Source organism: Pseudochaenichthys georgianus, unplaced genomic scaffold (assembly GCF_902827115.2).
Source record: "Pseudochaenichthys georgianus unplaced genomic scaffold, fPseGeo1.2 scaffold_732_arrow_ctg1, whole genome shotgun sequence".
Lineage (NCBI taxonomy): Eukaryota > Metazoa > Chordata > Actinopteri > Perciformes > Channichthyidae > Pseudochaenichthys > Pseudochaenichthys georgianus.
In genome coordinates, this window is record NW_027263285.1 from 40,001 (window position 1) to 58,474 (window position 18,474).

Here is an 18,474-nt window from a genome sequence, read left to right on the forward strand (position 1 = left end):
TGCCGTTTTACACGAGGTGCAAGCAGGTCGAGGGTTTAGCCGTACACCGTCTAGGTGTTGCTCAGCTTCCTGTACTGAATATCATAGTCTATTGCCTTAATCAATATCTAGTCAACTCTAAAATACCACATGTATGCAATGGCACGATAATATTATTGTGACAGGTGGGGTGTTCACCTGGTGTTTCCAGAAGATAGACGTAGATGCAGCCAACATCGCCGAAGGCCACTTTCGAGAGTCGTGTTTCCATACATCTGCAGGCAGTCTGTAAGGGCAGTCCGAGAACCCACACAGCTCTAGTGTACTCTGGTAACGACCTCGAGCCCACCCCTCAAGTCAGAGATGTAATCCGAAGACATGCAGCGATTTCTTCGGTCGTTAATTCAGAAAAAAAACCTAGTGCGCTCTGCCTGGCTACGTTAGCTAGCTGTTTATATTAGCACCTCCAGGATATTTGCACCTCCATGAAAATGGCGTATTTATATATATATATATATATATATATGGCGCGCGTTGCATTGTGGGTAGCTCGTGACGTCACTGTGTGTGAAAGAATATATGGTGCGAGAGCCGAGGGGAGCAATGTATTTCCAATCCTACAGTAAACGAGTTTCTCCACTAAAACTGGGATTTCCATGGCTTCATATTTTAATATCAGCATTTGGAATGATAACCTCGACATTTAACGAGACAACTTCTCACTTTGACGATTGCCGATAGCCTCACTAGCATCATGTAACCTTGATGAAGTTTTTCCCTGTTAATGTTGATAGTCCTCGCTTTGGACGGCCTGTAGCCAAACATCTCTCCTTTTACTGTCTTATTTTATAAGGGAAAGGGAAGAAAAACATAAGCCTGGATGTGTTGTGTTGCTTAACTTTCAATGCACTGCAGAGCAGCTTTGAGACATGATAACACACACAGGGCTGGATAAAAACGATATCTTTCCGCTTGCTGCTGATTCCCTGTTTTCACCGGAAAGGGGCGGGGCCGGCGTTTTGCCGTGCCAGCTATGACGTGGCCTTGCTCTCATCTATAGTGGAGTGGCAGCTGTCACTACCCGATCCGTCCCCCTGCCCGATCGGTACTGCGCATGTGCGAGATGGCTATCATACTGAATACATATTTACTGTGAATGTATGCAAAAATGTATGGCATATGGCTATCTAACAGAAGTTAAATCCATTTCTCACTTATTCTGACAATGTACTGAACCCTAAATAAAAGAACCCAATAAAAAGAGTTGTTAAATAATAGTGAAGTCACGTTGTAAAAACAATAACTCATCTCTTTCGGTTTTTCTTTTTGAGCTTTGCTAAAAGCCACTGTGTCAATTGTCCATCTTGGGTTGCCGTCCGGACTTCCGGACCATCTCGCACATGCGCAGTACCGATCGGGCAGGGGGACGGATCGGGTAGTGACAGCAGCCTGTAATGAAACCCTTTAAAAACACGATACTCTCTCTTATTTGTGGTTGTTATTTTTAGAAGGGATTGGCACCCAAAGGTCCCATTACCGCCATCTACTGGATATAAACTAATAGTGCATTCTAAAAAAAACTCCAACAATAATAAATCCACTCACATCAACTAAATTGACATCGCCAAATGTGTCCTTAATCAAACCCTCCAGGCCTGTCCGACAGAACTCCACATGTGTCCTCGCTCCCAGGTATTTGTATTACAGCCAGCTATTACATTAAAAACACGTGTAGCTTACTTCGTCCGCTTTGCAGTCTGAATGACGGAGTTTGCGAGTGCTTTTATTTTGAAATCACTTCCGAGAGTCTCGCCCTGCCCCTCGCTCCAATCACCATGAGCCCATGTAGTGCAAAACAGACAAACTGATAAGGCTTTATTTAAACATTAAAGATTACTTTAAAGGTGACATGTCATGTTCTTCCGGTTATCGCCCGTCCCCTTGTTGTTATGAAGGTGTTTCTGCATGTGAACGTCTGCAGAGTCACAACCCTCAAAGTGCACTCTGCAGCGAGTAAAACTCTGACACAGAGAAGACCTCCCCAAAACACCTCGTTGGAGACACGTCACTGTCCATTTGATTCTTCCGGGTACATCATGATGTCATGTCGTCCCCGGAACGAAATGGACCAATCCGTGGAGCCGTTCTCTCTGCAGACCCATCCTCTCTGCAGACCCGTTCTCTCTGCAGACCCGTTCTCTCTGCAGACCCATCCTCACAGCGTTCATCAACCTGTTTCTTTCTCAGTATCAAGCCACACTTATTGTGTTTACTTCGGCTGTGACTTTGTGTGTGCTCAGGGTGAGTTTGGCTGTGTTTCGCCGTTTATCGCTAAACAAGGAAACCACACCTCCATGGAGCTCAGCGCGATTCACAACGTCCCAACTGGTCCCGACCAATCGGAGCACACTGGGCTCACAGGGAGGGGGGGGGGGAGCTGGGGCAAGCCGTTTAGTGGAGAGAGTGAAAACACAGACTTTACAGAGACGCTGAGAAACCAATGTGAGTTTGGACATTGCACGGTATCTATTCCAGTCGACCTCAAAGATGGAACTATGATCAGTGGAAATGGCCGTGACATGTGACCTTTAAGTTAAGGTCTTCTTTTGAATAAGAAAGAAACGTTGGGGTTATCCACAGATAAATATGAAGTCTGACAAAGTACTTAACGTCCAATATATTGCATAGTTTATTTTGGCACTTGTCAATCACCTTCCCTGAACTTGAGTCAGGTGTAACTAAAGTCTGATTTAAGGGTTGTTTATATTTCACATCGTTAATCAGAATCTGCAAAGTAACTCAAATAAATGTAGTGGAGTAAAAATACCAGGTTGACCTCTGAACTGTAGTGGAGGAGAACAAAGTAGTACATGCTGCTGTAACAAAAACATTTCCCAACTTGGATCAATAAAGTATCTCTTATCTTATCTTAAGATGATCGATGGCTGCTGCCATATTTGCTACATGTGCCTCTGAACCTTGACAAGTGCATGTTTCAGGCTCATCAAAGAACAGGGGTCACAGACATAAGAGCAGCTGTTAAACAAAGCTCCTCTGACCTTAGCTGGCATGTGGGTATATAGATTCACCCATGTATTAATGATATGTTTTCAATGTGATAACACCACTGTGTTTCCTATCCCCTAAACCTCCAGGGTGTTCACAGTTTAATACTGGCAACTTCTGATTGTGGGAAATACGAAAACATCGTGCGGGTTGACGCTAACTTTACATGGACGCTGCCGTCAATAGAAATGAATAGGGGGAAAGACGTAGTATACACGTTATCCTGTGAGATCTCAAATCATCTTCTTAATATCTATCAAACTATAGATCCTTCACATCCACTGGACGTAGATTCTGAAATATAACATCATGCTGGTTTCCTCTTCCTGTTAGGCCTGGCTCCGGTTGCTTTGTATTCTTCAGATGACCCTGACACGGAGCTACGGCATGACGACTGTCCCAACTTCTGGTCATCCTTCAGCGGCCGCTGCTACAAGTACATCAGCACACGTATGACCTGGGTTCAAGCAGAGCTCTACTGTATGTCCCAGGGAAGCAACCTGATGTCCATCCACAGTCAAGAGGAACAGGACTTTGTCAAAAACCTGATCAAAAGTGTTGACCGTGCTGCGGGACCAACATGGATCGGACTCAGCTTCCACAGAGAAGGAATTTGGATGTGGTCTGATGGATGTGCAGCCAACTATTTCGTTTGGGATCAAGGAGAACCAAACGACCCAGTACATGAACACTGTGTGCACACCAACATGGGAGCGTCACAGAAGTGGAATGATTTGAGGTGTTCAAATACTTTTCCCTCAGTTTGTGCATCTCGCACAATGTGTCCTTAGCAGCGGAGATGTTACGTGTTCACCTGTTTTGTGAACTTGATAACAATAAAGACACAGCTGTGAACTTGTATATGTGTTTGTCTAACCTTTACTCTCATGAATGTTACATATCCACACTCGTCGCTCCAGGGGTTAATCAGAGGAATTATTTCTACACCTTTTTTTAAATACATTTAGTAAATAATATTGAGGATGCATTTATATTACATTTCGATCCACAGATTTGAGCCGTTGCTTATTATTCCTGGTGTTCGACTTATTTGTTTGAACCACACACAGTTAATTCAATGGTCACATGACGTGGGCAGGTCTACGGCACCTGGAGTGTGGATGACCAACGGCTGAACCTGGTGACCCGATAGTCCTGCTTTGGTTACTGTTTGTTATTTTGTTCAATAAACTTTAAATAAACTGATTTAGGAATGCTTCAAAGTGAAGAGCCTTAGCGACATGACTGATTGGGAAAAGTACCATCACTCTTTTTCTGGTTAACAGGGACAACCTGAGTAGTAGTACACATGTTCCTCTCGTCAAAAAAGTGACAGGTGGTGTGACAGGTCATACCTCTCCCTACTTATGCAAATGAGCTAAGTCCCTTTGATGTCAGATTGGCGTGAAAGACCCCCCGGAGTGATTCTTTTATTGTAGCAATTAAGATAGTTAAGGTATTTGACCCCTGACCCCAAGAGTGGAGTAATTGCCCCGCAATTAGATTAGCCCCAGGCACCCCCTTTGTGTATAGGCCTTTTATTGTATCAATTAAGATAGTTAAGGTATTTGACCCCTGACCCCAAGAGTGGAGTAATTGCCCCTCAATTAGATTAGCCCCAGGCACCCCCTTTGTGTATAGGCCTTTTATTGTATCAATTAAGATAGTTAAGGTATTTGACCCCTGACCCCAAGAGTGGAGTAATTGCCCCTCAATTAGATTAGCCCCAGGCACCCCCTTTGTGTATAGGCCTTTTATTGTATCAATTAAGATAGTTAAGGTATTTGACCCCTGACCCCAAGAGTGGAGTAATTGCCCCGCAATTAGATTAGCCCCAGGCACCCCCTTTGTGTATAGGCCTTTTATTGTATCAATTAAGATAGCTAAGGTATTTGACCCCTGACCCCAAGAGTGGAGTAATTGCCCCTCAATTAGATTAGCCCCAGGCACCCCCCTCTGTTGTATAGGTCTTTTGTTGTATTGATTAAGATAGTCTCTTTGACCCCTCCCCCTCAGAGCCCTTTGTTGTCTAATCTAATTAGCCTTTGATGCCTGCCCCTTTGATGTGCAATTTCACACTGATGAAAGCCTCTGTATAAATGACTAGGCTACGACCATATAGAGATATGCTCAAAAATAAATTAAAAAAAAAGACAGACAATTCAGCTTACCAAGTCAACCGTCTGAAGCGCCAGTCAAGAAACGAATGCGGCGTAGGGGTGGGTGGGTTCAGAGTACAGCCTCTTTCTGGTCACGTGTGTTGGAGGAGGGGCTCTGTAAGGAAGGTTGAAGGAACGAGCAGGATTTCTCCCCCCGGTTTGACTGCAAAAGACTCTGACTTTTCTCCAAGGGGATCCGCTTGGGTGTCAGTAAGTTTACTTAAGGTGTCATAATGAGTGAGCTTTTGATTATCTATTCATGTGACGTTCACTGTTAGAATATAATGTAATACATGCCATAAAGAAGCCCGTAAGAAGAGCCTGAATGTTTTACTTTTCCCATAAAATGCAAAACAGCAATAGTCAAGACTGTGGTCTAAACTTAAATACATCAGCAACATTTGGATGGATTGCCGTGACATTGTACAGACATTCATGGTTCTTCTATAAAAAGCCTTTGCGTGTTGTTATTTGGCCGAGGTCTAGTTTGGAAACCTATGTCTAATTTAGTGGTACAATGCCCAGTATCATTATTATATATATATATTCTTTATTTAACAGGTAAAAAAACTCATTGAGATTAAAATCTCTTTTCCACGAGTGACCTGGCCAAGAAGGGCAGCATGTACAAAGTTACAACATATAAAACACAGACATGAAAGGCAGACAAATACAGCTGTAAAACACAAATAAAATGGCACATTAGCCAGTCAATATGCGAAGTAAAACAAACTATTAAAATCATTCAAAAACTGGTGTACTTTCAAAATATAGCTCACTCGAGATGGTTTCTCCAAAATGACAGGGTTTGCATCCATTAAAGTGTATCTTACAGTTCCTTTTTGAGTGAATTACACACAAATCTGCAGAGTGTCACTAATATATATATATATATATATTCTTTATTTAACAGGTAAAAAAACTCATTGAGATTAAAATCTCTTTTCCAAGAGCGACCTGGACAAGAAGGGCAGCATGTACAAAGTTACAACATATAAAACACAGACATGAAAGGCAGACAAATACAGCTGTAAAACACAAATCAAACGGTACGTTAGCCAGTCAATATGCGAAGTAAAACAAACTATTAAAATCATTCAAAAACTGGCAACATTTTAAAACGATTTCAGGATATACGAGCACTCACATCGACCAAAACTAAAAAAGTTTTACGCAGTGACTGACATTCTGTATGGGAGTTCACAACCGAGCTGCTGTAAGGAGTTGAGTATGTTATGGCTCTCGGGGGATGGTGGGTTAAGAGACAGATTCTTAGTTTATGGACTGCCTCAGGGGGTTAACGAAATCTACTAAAAACAAAGTACTTCCTTATCTACTTTTTTCAGCTTTTATACACAAAAGTGCAGAGAAGGTAGGCAGATTTAGAACACTATCTGTGCGATAGTGTTAGTGTTCCCTGCCCTTATCCATTTATTTTTCTTTATTCAGCAATCGGCAATTGTGTCACCTTGTTGACACCTTCTTGTTATTTAGGAAAGTGCTTGCTTAAATGTTTGTATTTTAAGTGCATATTATAGAACAGGTATAGGGCAATATCAAAATTAGCCCACACTTTTTTTTTATTCACAATGTGTACTGATAATTATCAAAATAGGCATGGGGTCCAATTCTTAACTTTTCCCTAAAACATTCTAGAATTTCTTTATCTAACACACAAAAAACATGAATTTAAAAAACATTTGACAACAATAGATACGTTGTTCCTGTTTTTATTACGATTATCAGATACAAAATGATAAGTATAAATAAATCTATGCTTTCAAATGCATTATTCAGAGATATTAGGCCTGTCAAATCAAAACTGGAGCATGTGAATAAGAGAGAGCTGAGTCCTAACCAGCAGCCCCTCTGACCCAAACCAAACTCTGAGCAGCAGGCGGCTGAGACGGAGCCAGCCAGCATGCGGACCAAAGTGCTGCTAAGAACTCATGTTTAAATGAAATAGCAAGCACTGAATTCAAAGTGTGTATTTACTACACTAAGAGGAAAAGGAGATTTGCCTGAGTTCTGTTGTGAGAGATTCGTGAGTAGAGCAGCGGCATCACATTTACAATCCCTCCTGTTAGGACGAAAACACTGCAGGTAAATGTGATGATGGTGTGTGACAGGTTGAATGCAGCACAATAATCATTTTATTTCTGAAATCTTCGTTCTCGTAATCGTTTAACCAACATTGTAGTTCAAAATAAAATTTGAATAATCACCCTGTGCTCGAACCAAACAAAAGAGAATACAAAATACACTCATGTAATAACAAAAAATAAGTTAATTTGTCATTTTTAAAGCAAATAAGACAAACTCTACGAATACAGACTTTACATTTTCCAACATCGACATAATACAATTGAAATGTAACCATTTAACATATAAAATCGCTCATGTTTTCATCATGGGTATCTACAGCATTACTATACTTTAGAGAAGATTGGTACAGTATATGATGATGTACATTATATATATGTATAAAGCTTATGTGGGATACACAAATAAATATCACCCAATGGATGTTATCTACATCTCATCACATTTAACTCCTCAGAGTGATTGTGTCTTGATATTTGTCTATATTGATGTTAAACATGGAGCTGCTGTGATGCAAGTCAAATTTGATCTGACCATTAAAGTATTATCATATTATCGTATCGTATTTCTGCAGGAGATCCACACATAGACAACTCAACATCACAAAGAGGTCAAAAACTTCACAACAGCCCTTTCATCTCGATGAAGCTCAGTGCAAGTTCTTTCATGAAGTGCAGGGTCTTTCATGAAGACTTTCACCTTTCCTAGTCGGATTCTCGTCCCCCTAAATCTATCACAACACGATGGAGTCTAATCGCCAAAGTTTAATATATATTGCCCTTTGTATACACAGCAATAAATATGTTTATCGCACTAAACAAACTTCAACTGTCAATCATTCCAAACACTCTTTAAACCGAGGAGGAGGAGGAGGAGGAGGAGGAGGAGGAGGAGGAGGAGGAGGAGGAGGAGGAGGAGGAAGAGGAGGAGGAGGAGGAGGGGCACACTTAAAATATTGTAACGCAATTTAATCACATTACAAAGTTTGACCCAAAGTTGCTCCCACGCGAATGTTCCCCATGAATTGAATGGTTTTGGAAGAGCAAAGGTAGCAGATAAATTGGCAAGAGCTACAAGTATTGCACATATAGTGTTAGCAATATGATAGCAGAAGAGATAATATGCATATTAGACTGACACAGTGAGTGAAAAGAGGAAGAAAAAGGTTTGATTAGCAGCATTATATTTGTTATTCAGACAATATTTAATTCCAAATTATGCAAGTTAACTGATGATGGCAGGAAATAGTTCAAATGAAAAAATAGCGCTTTTTTCCTTATATATTACACCTAAATATGGAAAGGTTATATGTTGTAGGTTGTCTCTGAAATACCGAGTTTGCTATACCAATTAAAAGAAAAAAGTCTTATCATATAGACTCTTCCTTCCATAAAATATTTGGCAACATTTGAAAAATTCAGAATCATTCGGTACAGCTTTGTATGTGGTTTCACTTACATTTTCTCTTAACATGGTCTTCAATATTTGAAAGTCAACTACAAGGCAAACATGCCCATTTAAAGACAAATAAAATAAAAATGGGAAACTACTATGCAAAACGCTCTGTATATATTGATCATAATGTAGTCCTTACCCGTTTAATAAGTGTGATGATGGGGACGATTGAAAACAGAACGAGTAGTGACCCCTGTGTAAAAAGAATGGCTGAAGTTTGTAAACTGGAAGACATTTTGGATATCGTTCGTTCTGGCAGTACTATTCCGGATCATTGGGAAACTATTGTAAACGAAACATTTAAAGTGGTCCTGGAATCGTCATTTTCCGAAACATTCTGTAACATTATCTCAGAAATGAAACAAACATCAAAAGTGTAACATGTGCTCTCATTGTATGCTCTGTTTGTAGATGTAATGCATCTTTGCGTCGAAAACAGCATACACGTGAATATTTTGACTGAAGTAAAAAAACTCCATCACGATATCTCCAGTAATATGGGGAATTCTGAGCTGGAGACTGTCCTGGGGATGCTACAATCAGTATAACTATTGATTTTGTGTGTGAAAAAAATTAAAAAAGTGTTTTTTACATCTAAAAACTGCTGTCATCATTATAGCAAGGGGAGCGTGTCTGATACATGTGTATTACAGTCCTTCTTGTTGTGTTTTTCAGTGTTTTCTGTGTGTCTGTACACACAAAGCACACTTCATTATCTACTTTTCAGCTTTTTTTAAAAAGAAAAGTGTATCTTTCGGTAACTTTCTCAGAGAATTTAAGCATAAATCTGTCAAATGTTCAAAACAGCCTTGTTTCACTGAAATACCCTCAAAATGACAAACTGCCATTAAGAGTCAGAATCCTAACGAAATCTCCTCAAACAGAGTACTTTCTACAGATGAAGCCTCCCACTCAACGCAATATGTCCCACCCACTCAGCAAATCATATAAAACTAAGGACGACCGTTAAAAACTAGCCATGGATCTGAGAAAAACCAAGTCTGATGTAGCCTGCCCTTATTATCACCAGGATAACGGATATGGGCTTAATGACTGGATGTTACAAAGTAGGGGAGAGGATGTCCCCGAAGAAGAGCTCTCCTCTACATCATATCCATGTAAGGTCTTTAGGACAAAAGAGGACCATGATAACATGACATATGAAGAATATCTTTCTTTAAAAGATGGTATTATAGATAACCTTTATAGCAACAGTATATCTCATGCCACTCGCCAAGATCGCAAACGACAATTGGCAGAAAAGAATAGAAAAAGTAAAGAAAAAGAAAAAGCAACATGAAAAGGAGAAAAATTAAAAGCAAACGCAGAATGCGAATGAAAATAAAAGGGACCATAGGACGGAAAACTAAAAAGACAAAAAGAAGGAAGGTGAAAAGAAAAAGAAACAAAGTGAAGAAATTTAAACTAGAGGATGGTGTTGTAGAGCCATTACCGGATCATAATAATCTTATAGATCATCTCCCGCTAACCGACTGCTGTGAATGTGTTGAACAAATACCAAAAGCAATGGCAGAAATTTGCTTCAGTATAATGAGAGAAAAAGCGCGATACTGTGGAATTGCCCAAAATGGTGACAGTGCCAGAATATGTATTAAAAGAATGTTGGAGGATCTCTATTCTAGTGTCGGTTGTCATTACAGCGAAGGATACGCCAAAACGTGTGACGACATAGACAAAGCTTTTGAAGACAATTATATGGTACCTGTCCTTACAGCTAAACAAATCCTATGCCAGGTATTCAACAGACCACAAGAAGCACAAGAAGCCCCAGATGTTACGGTTATCTGAGAGAACCCAAACGCAGGACACGGCAGTGTGTTATAAAGGTTTTATTTGGAGGAGATAATCCGGCTGGAGAGTATCCACTGGAGCGTAATCCATTGAAGAGTATCCTCCGGAGTTTTAATCCACTGGAACGTAATCCACTGAAGCGTAATCCTGGAGCACAAGAAGAACAGGTAAGAATAAATTCAGGTGTAGCGAAAATAGTCACTATACTATAAGAAGGCTGAGAAGGCTAAGAGTTTTACCACTGGGGTTTAACAACGATCTGGCGCTGACAGGTTGTGGAGCCTCCGCTAATAAACCATCTGTAATGGCTGATGGGAATCAGGTGTGTTGCAGTGGAGAGTGCTCAACTGTTTGCAGCTGGTGGAGATTTGAGCCGGGAGCCAGGAGTGACAGGCACCACGCCCACACAGACAGGGAAAGGGAAAACACACACACACACAAGGAAGGTGGCTGGAGAATGCAACCACCACAGTACCCCCCCTTAAGGGACGCCTCCAGGCGGTCTACCAGGTTTACCAGGTCTTCCAGGGTTATCCCGGTGGAAGTCCCGTATCAGAGATGCGCCCACGATGTCTCGCCGGGGAACCCAACACCTCTCCTCTAGACCATAGCCCTCCCAATCCACCAGATATTGGAATCCCCTTCCACGGCGACGAACGTCCAACAATCGCCTGACGGTGTACGTTGGATGATTATTGATGATGCGGGGGGGTGGGGGAACACTCACTGGAGGAGACAAAGGACTGCTGGCAACAGGTTTCAACAGAGATACATGAAATGTTGGATGAACCTTCATGTGTGAGGGAAGTTTGAGTTTGACTGCAGATGGATTAATAATGGAGTCGATGATGAAGGGACCGACATACCGTGGGGTAAGTTTTGTTGACTCTGTCTTGAGTGGGAGATCTTTGGATGAAAGCCAAACACTCTGACCTGGTAAGTAGTTGGGGGCCTGGGTCCTGTGGCGGTCTGCGATGAGGCGGTTGCGGGCAGCGGAGCGGAGCAGGGCTGCTCGGGTGTCCCTCCACACCTTACGACAGCGACGAAGGTGGGTCTGAACGGAGGGAACAGCAACTTCCTCTTCCTGGGCTGGAAACAGAGGTGGTTGGAAACCCATGGCACAATGAAAAGGTGAAATACCTGTGGCTGCACTTGGCAGGGAGTTGTGGGCATACTCGATCCATGGCAGATGTGGGACCCATGACGAAGTGTTCTTGAAAGCCACACAACGAAGGGCCGACCCCAGATCCTGGTTGGCCCGTTCTGTTTGCCCGTTCGTCTGAGGATGATAGCCAGATGACAGGCTCACCGATGCTCCTAGAGCCTGACAGAAGGCCTTCCAAACGTGGGAAATGAACTGGGGGCCCCGGTCAGAGACGATGTCGGTGGGGATCCCATGAAGTCGAACTACATGGTTGACCAGAAGATCTGCAGTCTCTCGGGCAGTGGGAAGTTTGGAAAGAGCCACAAAGTGTACCATCTTTGAGAATCTGTCCACAATAGTTAGGATGATGGTATGTCCTTGTGAAAGTGGAAGTCCAGTAACAAAATCCAATGCCACATGCGACCAAGGGCGACTAGGTACTGGCAGTGGGCGAAGCAGGGCAGCGGGAGGCTGGTGGGAGGACTTGGCGCGGGCACACGCTCCCTGACCAATGACTCAATCTCCAAGGTAACAGCCCCTACCACGCAGGAGGCAGGCAGGATAGTGTCTGGACTGGCAGCTGGTCCATCGGAAGCGAACTGGCGAGAGAGGGCGTCAGGCTTGAGGTTCCGTGACCCTGGACGGTAGGTGAGGGTGAATGAGAAGCGGCCGAAATACAGGGCCCATCGAGCCTGACGGGAGTTAAGGCGCTTGGCAGATTGGATGTACGCCAGGTTCTTGTGGTCCGTCCATACAATAAAAGGGAGTTCAGCTCCCTCCAGCCAGTGCCTCCACTCCTCTAGGGCAAGTTTGACAGCCAGCAGCTCTCTGTTACCCACGTCATAGTTCTTCTCAGCTGGGGTGAGGCGGCGAGAGAAAAATGCACAAGGATGCAATTTTTGGTCTCGTTCCGAGCGCTGGAAAAGAACTGCTCCTACCCCGGTGTTGGAGGCATCGACCTCCACAACGAACTGGCCAGAGGAATCAGGGTGGATGAGCACTGGGGCAGTGGTGAAGAGTCTCTTTAGCTCTGAAAAGGCTGCATCGCACTCTGGGGTCCAGGAAAAGCCAGTTGTGGGGGAAGTGAGTCTGGTTAAAGGACCCGCCACTCTGCTGTAGTCCCTGATGAAGCGCCGATAGAAATTGGCGAAACCAAGAAACTGTTGAAGCAGTTTGACTGAGGTTGGTTTGGGCCACCCCACCACCGCTTGGATCTTCTCAGGGTCGGACCTAAGCTTTCCTTCCTCAACGATGTAGCCCAGGAATGAGACTGTTGACATGGAATTCACATTTCTCCGCCTTTACAAAGAGTCTGTTCTCCCGGAGTCTCTGCAGCACCTGCCTGACATGGATAATGTGCTCCTCCTTGTTACGAGAGAATATGAGGATGTGATCCAAGTAGACAAAGACTGACCGGTTGAGGAGGTCACGGAGCACATCGTTCACCATTGACTGAAAGACTGCAGGGGCATTCGTCAGTCCAAAAGGCATCACCAGATACTCGAAGTGACCGAGTGGTGTGTTAAAGGCCGTCTTCCACTCGTCCCCTTCTCGGATTCTGACGAGGTGGTAGGCATTGCGGAGGTCCAGTTTGGAAAAAATGGTGGCTTCCTGGAGGGGTTCAAAGGCGGAGTTAATGAGGGGTAGTGGGTATTTGTTCTTTACAGTAATGGCATTGAGACCCTGTAATCAATGCAGGGCCGCAGTGAGCGGTCCTTCTTGGAGACGAAGAAAAACCCAGCACCGACCGGGGAGGAGGATGGCCGAATGACACCAGCAGCCAGGGAGTCATGGATGTAATTTTCCATGGATTTTCTCTCAGGGTGAGATAGGTTGAACAGACGTGAGGAAGGCAGAGGGGCCCCGGGAAGGAGGTCAATGGGACAGTCGTAGGGTCGATGAGGAGGAAGAGAAAGAGCTCGCTGTTTACTGAACACCTCTCCTAGGTTATGATATTCAGTGGGGACAGATGACAGGTCAGGCGGCTCGATCTTGAGTGGTGGAGAGGCGGCCTCTGCTGGCGGTAGGGCAGACTGCAGGCATGAGGATAAGCAAAAAGAACTCCAACTAATGATCTTGCCAGTTACCCAATCAATCTGGGGGTTGTGAGTTCTTAACCAGGGATGGCCCAACACTATGGGGGCCTGAGGTGAGGAAATTAGGTGAAACTGAATAAACTCACGATGGTTTCCAGACAGAATGAGGTTTACTGGCTTGGTGCGGTGAGTGACTTGGGCCAGGAATTTTCCATTTAGAGCATTAGCACTAAGAGGTGAATCTAACACTTCGCAGGAAATTCCTGCCTGAGCTGCAATGTCAATGTCCAAAAAATTCTCATCCGCCCCCGAGTCCACTAAGGCGAGCAGGGGTAGGGACTGTTGGTTGCAGCAAAGCATGGCTTCTAGCTGCGTTCTGGGTCGGGGGTTGAGAGAGGAGGAATGGCTCGCCAGAATCCCCACAGCTACTGACGAGCCTGACCTTTTGGCAGACTAGGACAGGAGGAAACGAGATGACTGGTTTGGCTGCAATAAACACATTCCCCAGCATGGATCCTTCTAGCACGCTCAGATGGTGAGAGGCGGGCCCTTCCCACTTGCATGGGCTCATCTCCATGGGATGAGGCTGAGTAAGGAGTCGGGAAAGATCGGGGAATAGGGGTAGTGGCGGTTCCAATTTGGGGATCAAGTGAGAAGTCGCTGGGATTGGAGTGACGGCTAGTCCTATCCCTACGTCTCTCTCTGAGGCGATTATCAATCTTAATGGCTGTGGCTATTAAATTATCCAAGCTACCTGGATCATCCCTAGCCGCTAGCTCGTCTTTAATTGCTTCGTTCAGCCCCTGAAGAAAAGCATCCTGTAGTGACTCGTTATTCCAGCGTGAGTCGGAAGCCACTGTTCTAAACTCCACTGAAAATTCGGCTACACTACGGGAGCCCTGCCGGAGAGAAAGAAGGCGCCTAGCAGCATCCCTCCCCCGTACCGGGTGATCAAAAACTTTTTTCATTTCGGAAATGAAAGTATCATATGACCAGCAAATGTGTGGCTGGCTCTCCCTAACAGCTGTAGCCCAATCTAAAGCTCTCCCCCTCAACAGGCTCATTACATATGCTACCCTAGCCCCATCTGTGTGATAAGTACTAGGCTGCTGCTCAAAAACTAACGTACACTGGAACAAAAAGGCTCTACAATTACCCAAATCTCCAGCGTATCGTTCAGGTGTGGGAATGACAGCCTCTCGTAGCTGATGGAGGAGTGCGGCAGGAGGGGGGGGAGGGGCTGTCGGCTGTGCAGCGTGCTGCGGAGGAAAAGCCTGTGAAGTGAGCAGTTCTACCTGCGTGCCAATTCTTTGCACATTAACGGAGAGGTTCCGGAGAGTCTCCAATGCCTCACGGAGAACTGTATCATGATGCCCCACGAGAGCGCCTTGACTGGCCAGGGCTTGGCAGAGTTCATCCGTAGTTTTGGCCTGGTAGCCGGTGTCCGCTGGGTCCATACTGGCCAGATCGTTCTGTTACGGTTATCTGAGAGAACCCAAACGCAGGACACGGCAGTGTGTTATAAAGGTTTTATTTGGAGGAGATAATCCGGCTGGAGAGTATCCACTGAAGCGTAATCCATTGAAGAGTATCCTCCGGAGTTTTAATCCACTGGAACGTAATCCACTGAAGCGTAATCCTGGAGCACAAGAAGAACAGGTAAGAATAAATTCAGGTGTAGCGAAAATAGTCACTATACTATAAGAAGGCTGAGAAGGCTAAGAGTTTTACCACTGGGGTTTAACAACGATCTGGCGCTGACAGGTTGTGGAGCCTCCGCTAATATACCATCTGTAATGGCTGATGGGAATCAGGTGTGTTGCAGTGGAGAGTGCTCAACTGTTTGCAGCTGGTGGAGATTTGAGCCGGGAGCCAGGAGTGACAGGCACCACGCCCACACAGACAGGGAAAGGGAAAACACACACACAAGGAAGGTGGCTGGAGAATGCAACCACCACACCAGAAAGGATTACATTCAGAGCTAATAATGGAGAAACCGAAGAAGAAGTAAAGCAGATTATAATCGTTGCGGGTGAAAGGATAGAGAATTTGCATGTGATGTTAATGCATTTATCTGATATAAAAAATGCATTCGTATACTTCCAAGAGACCCCTAAACATCTACTTGGGCTGTGTGAATTGAACGACAAACTGATCACCGTCAATGAAACGCGGAGAGAAGCAGCAGTGCAAATCGTTAAGTCTATTACCTTGTATGCACTACGACATTAACTTGGTAAAATGTCATATGTTTTCTATGAAAATGTGTTGAATGTTGTGTTTTTTCAATTAAACAACCATTACAAAATGAAAATGTGTTTTATTTTTTTGCTTTCTTATATAGTAATAGTATTGTAAACTAAACATTTATAGTGTATCATGTGCTTTCATTGTATGCTGTTTTTTACATTGCTTTTGGTATTTGTTCAACACATTCGCAGCAGTCGGTTAGCGGGAGATGATCTATAAGATTATTATGATCCGGTAATGGCTCTACAACACCATCCTCTAGTTTAAATGTCTTCACTTTGTTTCTTTTTCTTTTCACCTTCCTTCTTTCTATTCTTTTCTGCCAATTGTCGTTTGCGATCTTGGCGAGTGGCATGAGATATACTGTTTCTATAAAGGTTATCTATAATACCATCTTTTAAAGAAAGATATTCTTCATATGTCATGTTATCATGGTCCTCTTTTGTCCTAAAGACCTTACATGGATATGATATAGAGGAGAGCTCTTCTTCGGGGACATCCTCTCCCCTACTTTGTAACATCCAGTCATTAAGCCCATATCCGTTATCCTGGTGATAATAAGGGGGGGGGGCTACATCAGACTTGGTTTTTCTCAGATCCATGGCTAGTTTTTAACGGTCGTCCTTAGTTTTATATGATTTGCTGAATGGGTGGGACATATTGCGTTGAGTGGGAGGCTTCATCTGTAGAAAGTACTCTGTTTGAGGAGATTTCGTTAGGATTCTGACTCTTAATGGCAGTTTGTCATTTTGAGGGTATTTCAGTGAAAACAAGGCTGTTTTGAACATTTGACAGATTTATGCTTAAATTCTCTGAGAAAGTTACCGAAAGATACACTTTTCTTTTTAAAAAAGTTGAAAAGTAGATAATGAAGTGTGCTTTGTGTGTACAGACACACAGAAAACACTGAAAAACACAACAAGAAGGACTGTAATACACATGTATCAGACACGCTCCCCTTGCTATAATGATGACAGCAGTTTTTAGATGTAAAAAACACTTTTTTTATTTTTTTCACACACAAAATCAATAGTTATACTGATTGTAGCATCCCCAGGACAGTCTCCAGCTCAGAATTCCCCATATTACTGGAGATATCGTGATGGAGTTTTTTCACTTCAGTCAAAATATTCACGTGTATGCTGTTTTCGACGCACAGATGCATTACATCTACAAACAGAGCATACAATGAGAGCACATGTTACACTTTTGATGTTTGTTTCATTTCTGAGATAATGTTACAGAATGTTTCGGAAAATGACGATTCCAGGACCACTTTAAATGTTTCGTTTACAATCGTTTCCCAATGACCCGGAATAGTACTGCCAGAACGAACGATATCCAAAATGTCTTCCAGTTTACAAACTTCAGCCATTCTTTTTACACAGGGGTCACTACTCGTTCTGTTTTCAATTGTCCCCATCATCACACTTATTAAACGGGTAAGGACTACATTATGATCAATATATACAGAGCGTTTTGCATAGTAGTTTCCCATTTTTATTTTATTTGTCTTTAAATGGGCATGTTTGCCTTGTAGTTGACTTTCAAATATTGAAGACCATGTTAAGAGAAAATGTAAGTGAAACCACATACAAAGCTGTACCGAATGATTCTGAATTTTTCCAAATATTTTGCAAATGTTGCCAAATATTTTATGGAAGGAAGAGTCTATATGATAAGACTTTTTTCTTTTAATTGGTATAGCAAACTCGGTATTTCAGAGACAACCTACAACATATAACCTTTCCATATTTAGGTGTAATATATAAGGAAAAAAGCGTTATTTTTTCATTTGAACTATTTCCTGCCATCATCAGTTAACTTGCATAATTTGGAATTAAATGTTGTCTGAATAACAAATATAATGCTGCTAATCAAACCTTTTTCTTCTTCTTTTCACTCACTGTGTCAGTCTAATATGCATATTATCTCTTCTGCTATCATATTGCTAACACTATATGTGCAATACTTGTAGCTCTTGCCAATTTATCTGCTACCTTTGCTCTTCCAAAACCATTCAATTCATGGGGAACATTCGCGTGGGAGCAACTTTGGGTCAAACTTTGTAATGTGATTAAATTGCGTTACAATATTTTAAGTGTGCCCCTCCTCCTCCTCCTCCTCCTCCTCCTCCTCCTCCTCCTCCTCCTCCTCCTCGGTTTAAAGAGTGTTTGGAATGATTGACAGTTGAAGTTTGTTTAGTGCGATAAACATATTTATTGCTGTGTATACAAAGGGCAATATATATTAAACTTTGTCGATTAGACTCCATCGTGTTGTGATAGATTTAGGGGGACGAGAATCCGACTAGGAAAGGTGAAAGTCTTCATGAAAGACCCTGCACTTCATGTATGAACTTGCACTGAGCTTCATCGAGATGAAAGGGCTGTTGTGAAGTTTTTGACCTCTTTGTGATGTTGAGTTGTCTATGTGTGGATCTCCTGCAGAAATACGATACGATAATACG

The 18,474-nt window shown here is 43.0% G+C and overlaps 1 protein-coding gene across 1 annotated transcript in view; it reads left to right on the forward strand.

The window, feature by feature from the left end:
• The window catches only part of LOC117444096 (saxitoxin and tetrodotoxin-binding protein 1-like), a 7,191-nt gene extending 3,287 nt beyond the window's left edge, over window positions 1–3,904 (forward strand). Inside the window, exon 6 of the mRNA XM_034079814.1 lies at window positions 3,379–3,904. Coding sequence (XP_033935705.1) covers window positions 3,379–3,836 — 458 coding nt within the window. The 3' untranslated portion in view covers window positions 3,837–3,904. The remainder of the gene's footprint in view (window positions 1–3,378) is intronic.
• Window positions 3,905–18,474: the final 14,570 nt, after the last annotated feature.